This window comes from Lycium barbarum, chromosome 5 (assembly GCF_019175385.1).
Source record: "Lycium barbarum isolate Lr01 chromosome 5, ASM1917538v2, whole genome shotgun sequence".
In the NCBI taxonomy this organism is placed as follows: domain Eukaryota; kingdom Viridiplantae; phylum Streptophyta; class Magnoliopsida; order Solanales; family Solanaceae; genus Lycium; species Lycium barbarum.
In genome coordinates this window covers 42,787,847-42,799,649 of record NC_083341.1, presented here as the reverse complement: position 1 = coordinate 42,799,649, position 11,803 = coordinate 42,787,847, and the positions used below count along the sequence as shown (strand labels likewise).

Sequence of the window (11,803 nt, the reverse complement as noted above, 5' to 3'; positions counted from 1 at the left end):
TACCATAAGTTTTTCTTTCATTTTATGTCTATATCATCACTCTGTCTACATTTCCATACTCTTGTTATTTGTAGCACCAGCTCTAAAGTTCGTAAAACACTCCTTCAAACACGCAGACCCGTTTTATTCTTAAGTCATCTTTCAGGAAAGCTCTTCCATGTCCGAGGCAACCACATTAATATGGCTACACATTCCACTTTTATTCCATATTACCACATTTTTATCCCTTTCACGTGCCTATTTTGAGTTTTTACCCAAGTCGTCTCGTGCTTTGCCGGTAGTTCCTCTCGGGGCTTCACTCACTAAGGCTTCTTGTCTTTCATTTTCTTTCGACACTTTGATCTCTTTATTTTCCATCGACTCACTCACTTTCTTTTCCAAATATCGTTGTATTAAAATTTCCAATCTTAACCCGTAGTGACATAGCATCAGTTTAACTAGTAACACTTGTACCGTTTATTTTTGCGGTCACTCGAACTTCAGTACCCTTACTTGATTAATTCCTCTTTACCATAGCGCCGGTTGCTGGGACTCACATGTCCACCGATACAGTCACATATGAGATATCATACACATTCATATATATATAATTACTATCAACTAGCCCACAAAATACTTCGAAACGCTATTCAAGCCTATCATAATTCCAGAGTTGTGATGCACTTTCTGTCTCTCCACCAGTCTAGTCTACCTCGTCCTACGCGACCTCTTATGGTCTCCAACCATCCCGTATACTCTGGTTTCCCTTAGGCTACTCTAACTTCTCATTTGCCTCTTATGTCTAAATCTATAGGATTTCTTGCGCACTTCCCAGGGGGTCACCCATCCTAAAATTTCTCTCACCTTAGCACGCTTAACCTCGTAACTTCGATAGAATTCGGTGCATTAATGCTGATATAATCGCGTCCACTTCCTCACATGACCTTTATTACATAATCTGGAACATATCAAAGTCTTACAGATTCCGAGACATTCTCGTAACACGTCCTTTCTTTTACAATTACCGTTTTGCCCTTATCGATCCTCAATATTCACCTTTCACTTATGTGCATGACTACCCTTTGTCCTAGATTCCCAGATTCCCGATGGTAGCAAATATACCTTCATTGCCGTTACTTATGAGTACTTCAGATATCAGCCTATTCGGATTTCCGCTCACCATCCTTACATAATAATCTACAGCAGAGCTGATTGCCTACTTTCTCTGAATCCTTCAACAAACCTTGTTCCGGCTAAACCTCGAATATCATCCATCTTAATCCTTCATGCCATGCCAAGTCTGTAAATCCTCTAAGACAACACATCCCACATATTGTCTATTTACGATATTTCCTTTCCACGCTTCCTTCTGTTAGGCGTACTTAGCTAATAACCTGATTTGGAAGGATTTCAGGCAGAATCTCTTTTACAATTCTTACTATTTGGACTCTGCACGCAACAAATACCAACAATGCCTCACAGAGCATACATATACATACTACACATTTCCAGCTATCCAGAGCTCCCAGTCTCAGATAACAGGACAAATATATCAAGACTCCTACAACTTTCCATTACATCCTTTACCTTCTCCGTCGTATGTAAGGCTTACATATAAGGAATCTCATTTCCTATGACTTGGCTCTACCGCACGATCTGAGACAGAAAGAAGGACAACAATTCCTAGATGCCCCGCAGCCTCCTGTTTATAAATGTGGCGCGCTTCACACCATAAACAGGACTCTACCGGACACGACTTTGCAGACAACCCCTAGGACAAACCTGCTCTGATACCACTTTGTCACACCCTAATCTCACTAGGGTGTGATGGACACCCGACCCTTACTTAGAGCCGAGCGAACCCTCTAACTCTTAATACACACATAACCTCATTGGACCTTTAAATCAAATATACATGAAATACATAATGAGGCTTTCAGAAATATTCTTTTTCTTAAATCTCAAATCAACCAAAATCTGTAATTATATGGACTTTATCACATAATACAGAATGACACATCGGTTGATGGAGCCGCTTACAACACTGACATTCTATACCCATGACTCTGTTTGCAAAGTCTCTAACATTAATCAGACATCATAGCACATATACTCTGACTCGGCAGCACTCCAGGAATAAGTGGAACCTGCCAACTCCGCTGGAACATCTTCTATAATAGCTTCAACACATCTGGGTGTACCTGCGCGGCATGAAACGCAGCCCCCGAAGAAAGGGGGTCAGTACGGAAAATGTACTGAGCATGTAAAGCAAGAATTACAGTAAAACAGAATCATAGCTGAAATAGAGATTTACCAGAATCAAGTATGAACTTTTAAAACATCAAAGCACTTGCCTTTTCAAATGAAGTTCACATGTGTCATCATAAATCATAAATGAAAATCATGTATACCATAATCGTATATCATATATCATATAACATGCCCCGACCTTCCATTGAGGGACGCGGTGAATGGAATCATGTATGTCATCATTATACATCATATATGCATATAACGTGCCCCGGCCATCCATTGAGGGACGCGGTGAATGAAATCATGTACGCCAATGTCATGTATCACATATGCATGTAACGTGCCCCGTCCCTCTTTTGCGGGACGCGGTGAATAGAGTCATCATATGCCATCCTGGCCACCACCCCGTCATCATATCATAATGTCATCATATCATATATAACATGCCCCGACCCACAAGTGAGAGGGACGCGGTGAACAATGCAGAGAAGTACGCACGAAAACATATCCTGGCCCGGGCTCAGTGAAGGACATACTGAGGCTTGCACGAACAGAGTAGTGCGAAACCATATGCACATAAATCAAGACTCGATAGAGACGTACTCTTACCGATATTTGAAGGATCATAAACACGTTTCAAGTCAATCCGGTTTAGTATGGGAAAGTTACGGACATTTTTACTACAGAACTTTTACGAACGTTTCAAAGCAAATCCAAGATCTTTTACGAAAGTTAGGGACATTAAAACTTACAGAACTCATTTAGAAACAGGATTCTTTATGCTCATCTCGTTATTCAATCATATAATAAGCTCAACTGTATCGAGCGTACTCATATCAAAAGTGAATAAGAATCATAGACAAACTCGGAAACATATCAAACGGGGCTTCGGAATCATGGATACATATCAAAACCATATGAAGTAGCTTATTCATTTGTTAATCATACAATGGACTCAACCATATGAAACATGCTGATGACAAAAGAGAATAAGCATCATAACCAAGCTCGGAATCAAATAGTAGAGTTACCCCAAGGTGTGTGTCATGTCATACCTTACTGAGCTCTAGGACATGCCAAAAGAAAGAAAGGGTAAGCCTCGCATACCTGTTCCGCGTCCAATTAGCTACGCTTATTCGTCCAATCTTGCTAGTGTACATTCAAGAGAATTGACGTAATCAATAGACTCATTATCATATACTTTGTCTTAGTTCTTCAAATGGATTCATTTATAATCTGCCGAAATTTCTGCAGCATCTCCCCTATAAATACACCATCCCCGAGAATCCAACTCGGTCAAAATCAACAATCAACAATCCGAGAATTTAACTCGGCCAAATTATCAACAACATTACCAACAATCACACTAACAATATCAACAATCAATTCAAGACGCATTCTAACATTAACAACCTTTCTTATACAATTCAACGACATGTTCGTTTCTATTCAACTCAACCACATATATTCAAACTAACACCAATGATCCCACATTCAAGTATTAACCCGAAATCATTCTAACATGATTCAAGAATGCTTCAAACAATTCACATAACATTCAAAACAACCCAATCAACATACGATTTCACCCGAAACCTTCCAAATTCAACAAGAACAATAACAACACATTTCTTCTCTTCCCATTCATGAACTACACGACCAATTCACACACTAACAACATTATCTTCCATAATTACAAGAACACTATTTTCAATTCACATTAACTTCTAAAACAACTCTCCAACCATCACAACTTCACTAGAATCATCAATCTTTCATTATCAACATAGCATCCACCATAACATCAACCAAAACACTAGATAAAATAATTGAGTCATTATTCCTACACACAAACACATACACGGCCACACACACTACATATACACGGCCACCACACAACTTCCATGTTTTCATGAATTTCATTCCTTTCTACATACTACAACATACACAACCATCAATAACATATAAAAGAAGATTGAATCTTACCTTTTTCCCTTAAGTTCTCACTTGGATAGAATTTGTAGCTTGCAAGAATAAATGTTCTACTTGCTCCAATGACCACTTCACCTTGCTAGGGACCTTTCAATTGGTAGAAAATAAATTTTTGAACAATTGTTCTCCAAGGTTCTTGTTTGGTTGCCCTTGGCCGAATGGCCTTTTAATTCTTGCCTTCTCCAAATTTCTTGAATCTTCTAAGTGGAAGTGATAATATGATGACTGAGTCATCTTTTGGGTCTTATTTATTTTGCTTCCACATGGGCCTTGGCCCATTTGTTTTGTACGGCCAATTGGTCCCTTTTTATTTCCAAGCTCACTTTTTTTTTAGTCTTGCAATTCATGAAAAACTATTTTCCAAATATCGAATTTGCCCTTACCTTTCTTCAATATTACCATGAACCATCTTGCGAAATTTCCCTTTTTGCCCCTAGCCTTTCTTAATTTTCCATACCAATAATACTTACAAGCAACTTGTGCATTAAGTCAAAACCGGAATATAGCCTTGTCTTCAACTTATCGTAGTTATCTTGAAATAATCCAAATGTACAAAATGCGGGATATAACAACTATGACTAAGATTGGATCTATTTTATACAAATGGTACAAGAATAGTTATACAACCTACGAATATTTGTACGTTAAGAATGAGACCAAGTGAGTACTTGATAAGAAGAGTATATTTTGAATACATTAAGGAAAGGTGTAAGATAGTTTGAATCAAAGTACCGAGATGGGATTAGTACTGGGGGAAAAAGCCATAGTTGAGCCTCGACATCAATTGAAAGATATAGGGAAAGAATGTAAGGTCTGCATAAAGACTAGTGAGACGACGCTAAGGTATTTTCGGGCTGATTTGAGCATTTACGCATATTTTGACGCGTAATAAGAGATCTAAGGACAAAATCTAAGTAAAGGGGCAATAGAATATGCCTAAAGTGTTACAAGTTGGGTTAAGAGAAATTGTGAAGTAGTTTAAGCGAGACAAGCAGGACGAGCTGGTTACTAAAAGACAGTGAATTTATATGTCAAATCAAGAACTCTTTCGGAGTTATACCGGTTGATAATAGACAAATCACAGAGCGGTTACTTAGAGTTATTATAAGAAGAATCTCCAGCGCTACTTGATAGCCAACTCTAAAGATTGAGATCAAGAGCTAGAAGCAAAGTGACAGTTAAAATCTTTTAAAAAGAAAGTCGAGAAGTGATACATAATGCTGAGGATTCCAGGGTATGGGCATTAACAGCAGAATAATATAAGGTTGTTGAAATGAAATAAATTATACCTTGAGAAATTTTGTTTTATTCGTAAAGTCGGCGAAGGGTTTACATGTTACCAGAGGAATGAAATACTCCAAGGATTATAAAGTTTAATAAATCGATGAGGAACGTCTGCGCATTATAAACTCTTATTTAAAAAGGTAAGATGAAGTGAACGATACATCTTAAGGGAGTAACTATAGCAGAAGAAAGAGTCGAGTTATGACTAAGTGCAGCCGTCGACCAACTGCGAAATGAGGAGGAGAGTAAGAACAATAATGCGGAATTATCATCTCGAGAAGCAAAAGAAAGAGGGAATATCACGGGAATGGTTACTCAGAGATCTGGAATGTGTTATAATATATTGAAGGGAATCGATTAACGAAAGAGGCATGTGAAGGGCATAATTCAATAAAAAGGACATTTAAGGAAATATTGGGAGCGCAGGACTAGTTTAACATTCGAGGAAGAATGTTCCAAAGGGGGGAAGGATGTTATACCCCGTATTTTGCACGTCGGATTATTCGCAAGCTAATCGACATAAGTTAAGGACGGGATTATTTTTGGATATGAAATAGGAACCTTTAATTTTCAATTTTAATTAGTACCCAAATTGCTTATAAATTTTATTTAGTGTAGAAATATTATTGGAGATTAGCGACTAATTAATTATGATTAGATTATTAAGTAGGGATTAGTGATTAATTAAAATTAATTAAGTTAATTATAATTTGTGGGCCCCACTCGTAATTAATTTTTTTTTAAAAAAATGGGTGATGCATTGTGGGGCACGTGTCAAAGGTATGGGAAGCTTATAAAGTTCATTTGATGACAAGGAAAATTTCATTTCATCTTCACAAAGTAAATTGAAGCTTAAGAAAAAAAGAAGAGAAAACATTTCCATGGCTGCTCTCGGCCAGCCATGGATGGAGGAAAAAAATAGTTTTGTTGCTATTTTGGTTAAGTTTCAAGTAATTTGCAAGTTCAAGGAGGTGATAGCAACATTGGATATTGAATTGAGGAAGAAGAAATAGTGAAATTGGAGCAAATAAGTGTAGAAATTCCTCCGAGTAAATTAAGGTAATATTTTCTCATTTTATGGTATAATTGTATTGATGATGTTGAAATGGAAAGATTAAAATTAGATTCGATGAAATTGTAAGTAAGAAATTGCATGAATCCGTTGATATTAGGAGTTGTGGTTGTTATGCGGAATTGTTGAGTTGAGAGGATTAAAAGTATGGTTCATGTTCGTATGTTGTTGTTCGTGTTGTTGTCGTGTCGTCGTTGATGTGGATTCTAAATTCGGAAGAAATGAGTGTATAACGTATCGTATACTAATCGTATGTTGGTTTGTTTAGTGTATAATCTTAAATGTTAATGATTTGGATTGGAAAGGGATTAAGAAAGGTTCTTAAATTGTTTATGGGTTGGATTGTAAAGATTCTATATGAATATTGCTATTGCTGTCATTGTTGGTATTGCAGTGATAACAGGAGGTTAATTGGAAGTTCGGGTTAGGCGAGTATATAGGGGAAATGCTGCCTGATTTCCGTTAAGTTCTTGACTAATAAAAATCCTAATCAAGAAAGTATGAATTGAAGAATGGTTCCTATAGGTAATTGGTTGCAGATTGTTAAGCTAGAAAGTATAGTTTACTAACGATAGCGTTACTTTCATATTAAATAGGCTAAAGGGGCAACGAAGCGAACGTGATTATGATTAACCTTCAACAGGTATGTAAAGTTGACCCTTCTTTCTTTTTGGCATGATTTTTATGAAACGAATAGACGATGTGTATATGATTCCAAAGAAGTTCCTATTCTTAGAGCCACTAGGATGGTTACTGTTCTTAATTTCCAGAAGCTATTTTATTGTATCTTGATACGTGTATATGATTCCAGGAGTTCTATTTTGATATAATCCACTGTGACATTCGAAAGGTATTTGACATGACTATTGTCTCGATTTTCAAATGATAGTTCTTATTGATTATTCCATTGAGTCTTTGATAATGTTTTAATTTGTATATGGTTGCTCACTACTCTACTCGTGCCTGCCTCAATATGTCTTTCACTGAGTCCCGGGCCATGATACGTTTTCGTGCACAGTTTCACTGCATTGTTCACCGAGCCCCTCACTAGAGAGCCGGGATACGATATATATATATATATGATGGCGTTATGATGTGTTTGTGGCGTTATGATGTGTTTGTGGCGTTATGATGTGTTTATGGAGTTATGATGTGTTTATGGCGTTATGATGTGTTTATTGAATTATGATGTGTTTATGGCGCCAAGGATGGTAGGTGGCGACCTTATTCACCGAGTCCCATAATAGGCCCGGTATGACATATGATATTGACATGCATGATTTATGTTTCAAAAGGGCAAGTGTTTTGGTATTCTGGATATTATACTTGTCTCCTGCACTCCCTATTTCAGTTATGATCCTTTTTACTGTATTTCATGCTTTATATACTCAGTACATATTCCGTACTGACCCCCTTTCTTTGGGGGGTTGCGTTTCATGCCCGCAGGTACAGATAGTCGATTTGGTGACCCTTCAGCATAGGACTCCTACTCAGTTGTCTTGGAGAGCTCCGTTGTTCTGGAGTCTAGACTTTTGGTGCAGGTCTTATGATATATATATATATATATATATATATATATATATATGTTTATCCAGGGGTACGACGGGGCCCTATCCCGTCATATTTCACTGTTAGTACTCTTAGAGGTCTGTAGACATATGTGTGGGTTATGTATAAGTTCTGTTCAGCTGTGTCTATATGATGTGCTATGATATGATGTTCGTCTGTAGTGGCAGCCTTGTCGGCTTGCATATCATCTTATGATTTGATTAGTTGTGACTCCTCAGGAGACAGTTTATCTGGATATATATATATACGTGACGACGTTATTAACCTTAGAGTTCTTTTGTAAGTTTCCATATGGTTCTTAGATTCAGGTTGACTATATCCAACAGGTACGTATACGAGTGTCTAGGTCGGGCACTAGTCATAGCCTACGGTGTTGGGTCGTGACAGATATTAAATATGATTACATGCTAAAGTATTGTAAATCATACAGACTACAAAGAGACAATGAGAAGAAACGTATTGTGGTTCATCCAGATTTAAAACCAGCAAAGGAGAGTAAGGATGAAGAACCTGCAGAGACAAGTGTTATTGATGCAAATATGAAACAAAATGGGCAGGTTGCAAAGGATGCTACATGCACAAATCTTGTAGTGGATAAAGGGAAAAAAGAAATGAATAATGAAGTACCAACAAAAGATACCTGGAATCATGGCAAGAGGAAGAATGAAAGGGCACAGAAGAGGAAACAAGAGAATATGAACAAGAGGGTGGAGCATGAAGGAGTGATTAATGGTTGGGGGATAGTAAAGGATAACAGAGTCAATAATCCTCGGGCTGATGATGTTGGCAAGGATATGCAAATTAATAACTCTTTTGCAGTCCTTGATGAACAAAATCAGAAGGAAATCAACTAGGAGAATATGGAGAAACAAGACAAAGAAAACTATAAAGTAGAAAAAGAATGAACAAAACCTTGGGTAGAAAAGTCTTTTGGTAAGCAAGGTAAAAATAGTGTTCCAGCTGAAGATCAAGTGGAACTGTCAGAAAGTATGCAGCAAAATCAGAAGGAGGTTCTAATAGTTGATGAAGATGGAAGTAATGGCTTAAAGATCAATGAGGTAGGAGGCAATACTAAACAACTGAGAGATCAGGTCATCAATAATACTACAGTAAAGATTAGTACAGAAGTACTAGAGATAGATGGAAAGCCTGCAGAATCAGTAGAGGGGTAAAAGGCAAATGGCAAAGTATTAGCACAAGCCAGGAAACAGTGGTGGAAAAGGGTGAACATGATAAGTGGAAAGAGGATAAGATAGAAGAAGAGGAAACTGAGGAGCAATCCTTGGATATCAGACCTAGTAATCATCTAAAGGAGCCTGGTGGATCAGTCCCAAAGACTCCAAAAAGTAATCCCCCTCAGGAAATAAAAATCAGGAGCTTAAGGAAGATTTGCTCAATGTTCAAATTGATCAGGTGCCAAGTGCAGCAGATCTCTCTCCTAGACAGACAAGGCAAATAAGAAACTCAAAAATAAAAGGAGGAAAGAAGGAAACCGTTCCCCCTGTCAAACTAGTATCAAAGAGGTAGGTAGCCTCCAAACAATCTTAATCATGATAAATAAGCTCTTATTGTGGAATATCAAATCAGTTAATACTCAACAATCCTTTGAGAGATTAACTAATCTGAATAAAAGAAACAGATACAGTATTATTGGTCTGATGGAACCTTTTGAAGATTCTGAACAAATATAAAGATTTAGAAGGAAGTTAGGTATGGAAACAACTTTTGTCAATATCTCAGGAAAACTCTGGTTATTCCTCTCAGAGGATGTGCAGGGTTCTGTGGAGATAGACAATGAACAGCAGATTACTTTTAAGCTGCTTCACCAATGTTTAAACTGTATTATAGTCTTACCAGTGGTGTATGCCTCTTGTGATGCTAGAGAAAGAATAGTGCTTTGGCATTCCATTAACCAGGTCTCTAATCTTTTTGATTTACCTTGGCTGGTGGGAGGTGACTTCAATGTCATATCCACAGAAGAGGAAACATTAGGAGGTCTACCAGTCTTGTATAATGAGGTAGTAGATTTCAATCATTGTCTCAGCAGTTGTGGTCTACAGGATCTTGGATATGTAGGTAGCACATATACATGGTGGAATGGAAAAGCTGAAGAAGCATGCATTTTTAAAAGATTGGACAGGATGGTCTGTAGTGATAAATTGCTAGAGGTAATGCCCACCATGAAGGTAACTCATCTGATAAAAAAGGGATCAGATTACTCTCCTTTGGAACTTGAATTCTCCACAACTACTGAGGTAATCATAAAGCCTACTAAGTTCTTGAATTTTTTGGGTCTAACATGAGAGTTTCCAGGAGGTTATCAAGCAACACTGGTGTATAGAGTTTGAAGGAAATCCATTTACCAAGTTTCATCACAAGCTCAAAAAGGTGAAGAATGCATTGAGAAGTTGGAGTAAGAACATATATGGCAATATTTTTCAGCAAATTGCATCACTGGAAGAGGTAATCAAAGTCCATGAGGAGCAGTTTGAATCATCTCCAATAGTACAGAATAGAGAGAGACTACATAGGGTGTAGGCAGACCTTAGTAGATTCTTACATTTGGAAGAACTATTTTGGAAACAGAAGTCATGACTAACATGGTTTCAAGATGGAGATAGAAACTCAAAGTTCTTCCATGCTTATGTAAGAGGGAGGAGAAAGAAACTTAGAGTGGATAATATCCAAGATGCTGATGGAAATTGGCTAACCAATCAAGAGGAGATCTCTCAAGAAGCAGTCAGATGCTATCAAAAGCAGTTTGAAGAAGACAAAATTCCTTCTAAGTTTTGTTTACTAAAGCATATCCCTACCCTAGTCACAGAAGATCAGAATCATACCGTGGAGATGCTACCAAATGAAGAAGAAGTCAAAGAAGTTGTTTTTGCCTTGAATGGAGAAAGTGTCTGTGGTCCTGATGGATTCACAGGATTGTTCTTTCAATCAGCTTGGGAGATAGTCAAACTAGATGTGGTGGATATGGTGAAGGAATTCTTTGTGGGGCAAGCATTACCAAGATTCATCACTCATACAAATCTGATTCTTATCCCTAAGAAAGAGCAGGTGCAAAGTTTCTCAGATCTGAGGCCAAATTAGTCTCAACAATTTTACAAACAAAATCATCTCAAGGGTACTGCATGAAAGATTAGTAAAACTGCTGCCAGGTTTGATTTCTGAGAATCAATAAGCTTTTGTGAAAGGAAGGAGTATCATGGAGAATGTTCTACTCACACAGGATATTGTCAGAGATATAAGCAAGAGAACTAAAACAGCAAATGTAGTGGTCAAATTGGATATGAATAAGGCATATGATAGAGTGTCTTGGCTCTTCCTCACCAAAGTGCATACGAAATTTGGTTTTAGTGAGGTGTGCTAATTGACATGGTGTTTAGGCTACTATCAAACAATTGGTATTCAGTTCTGTTGAATGGGCAAGCACATGGTTTTTTCAAGTTATCAAGGGGAGTTAAACAAGGTGATCCTCTATCCCCCACCCTTTTCATCTTAGCTGCTGAGGCATTATCAAGGGGACTAAATGCATTGTATAAAAACCCAAGGTTTGTGGAGTATGGTATGCCAAAATGGAGTCTAATAATTAATCATTTGTCATATGCTGATGACACAATTCGTTTTGTCTCTGCTGACCAATATTCA

At 37.6% G+C, this 11,803-nt stretch overlaps 1 protein-coding gene across 1 annotated transcript; it reads left to right on the top strand.

Moving 5' to 3' along the window:
- The first annotated feature begins 9,138 nt into the window (after positions 1 to 9,138).
- LOC132639385 (uncharacterized) lies at positions 9,139 to 11,245 on the top strand. The gene is made up of 5 exons (XM_060355835.1): positions 9,139 to 9,309; positions 9,563 to 9,672; positions 9,843 to 10,404; positions 10,463 to 10,635; positions 10,771 to 11,245. The coding sequence occupies exons 1-5, from the start codon at positions 9,139 to 9,141 to the stop codon at positions 11,243 to 11,245; spliced, it is 1,491 nt and encodes a 496-aa protein (XP_060211818.1).
- Positions 11,246 to 11,803: the final 558 nt, after the last annotated feature.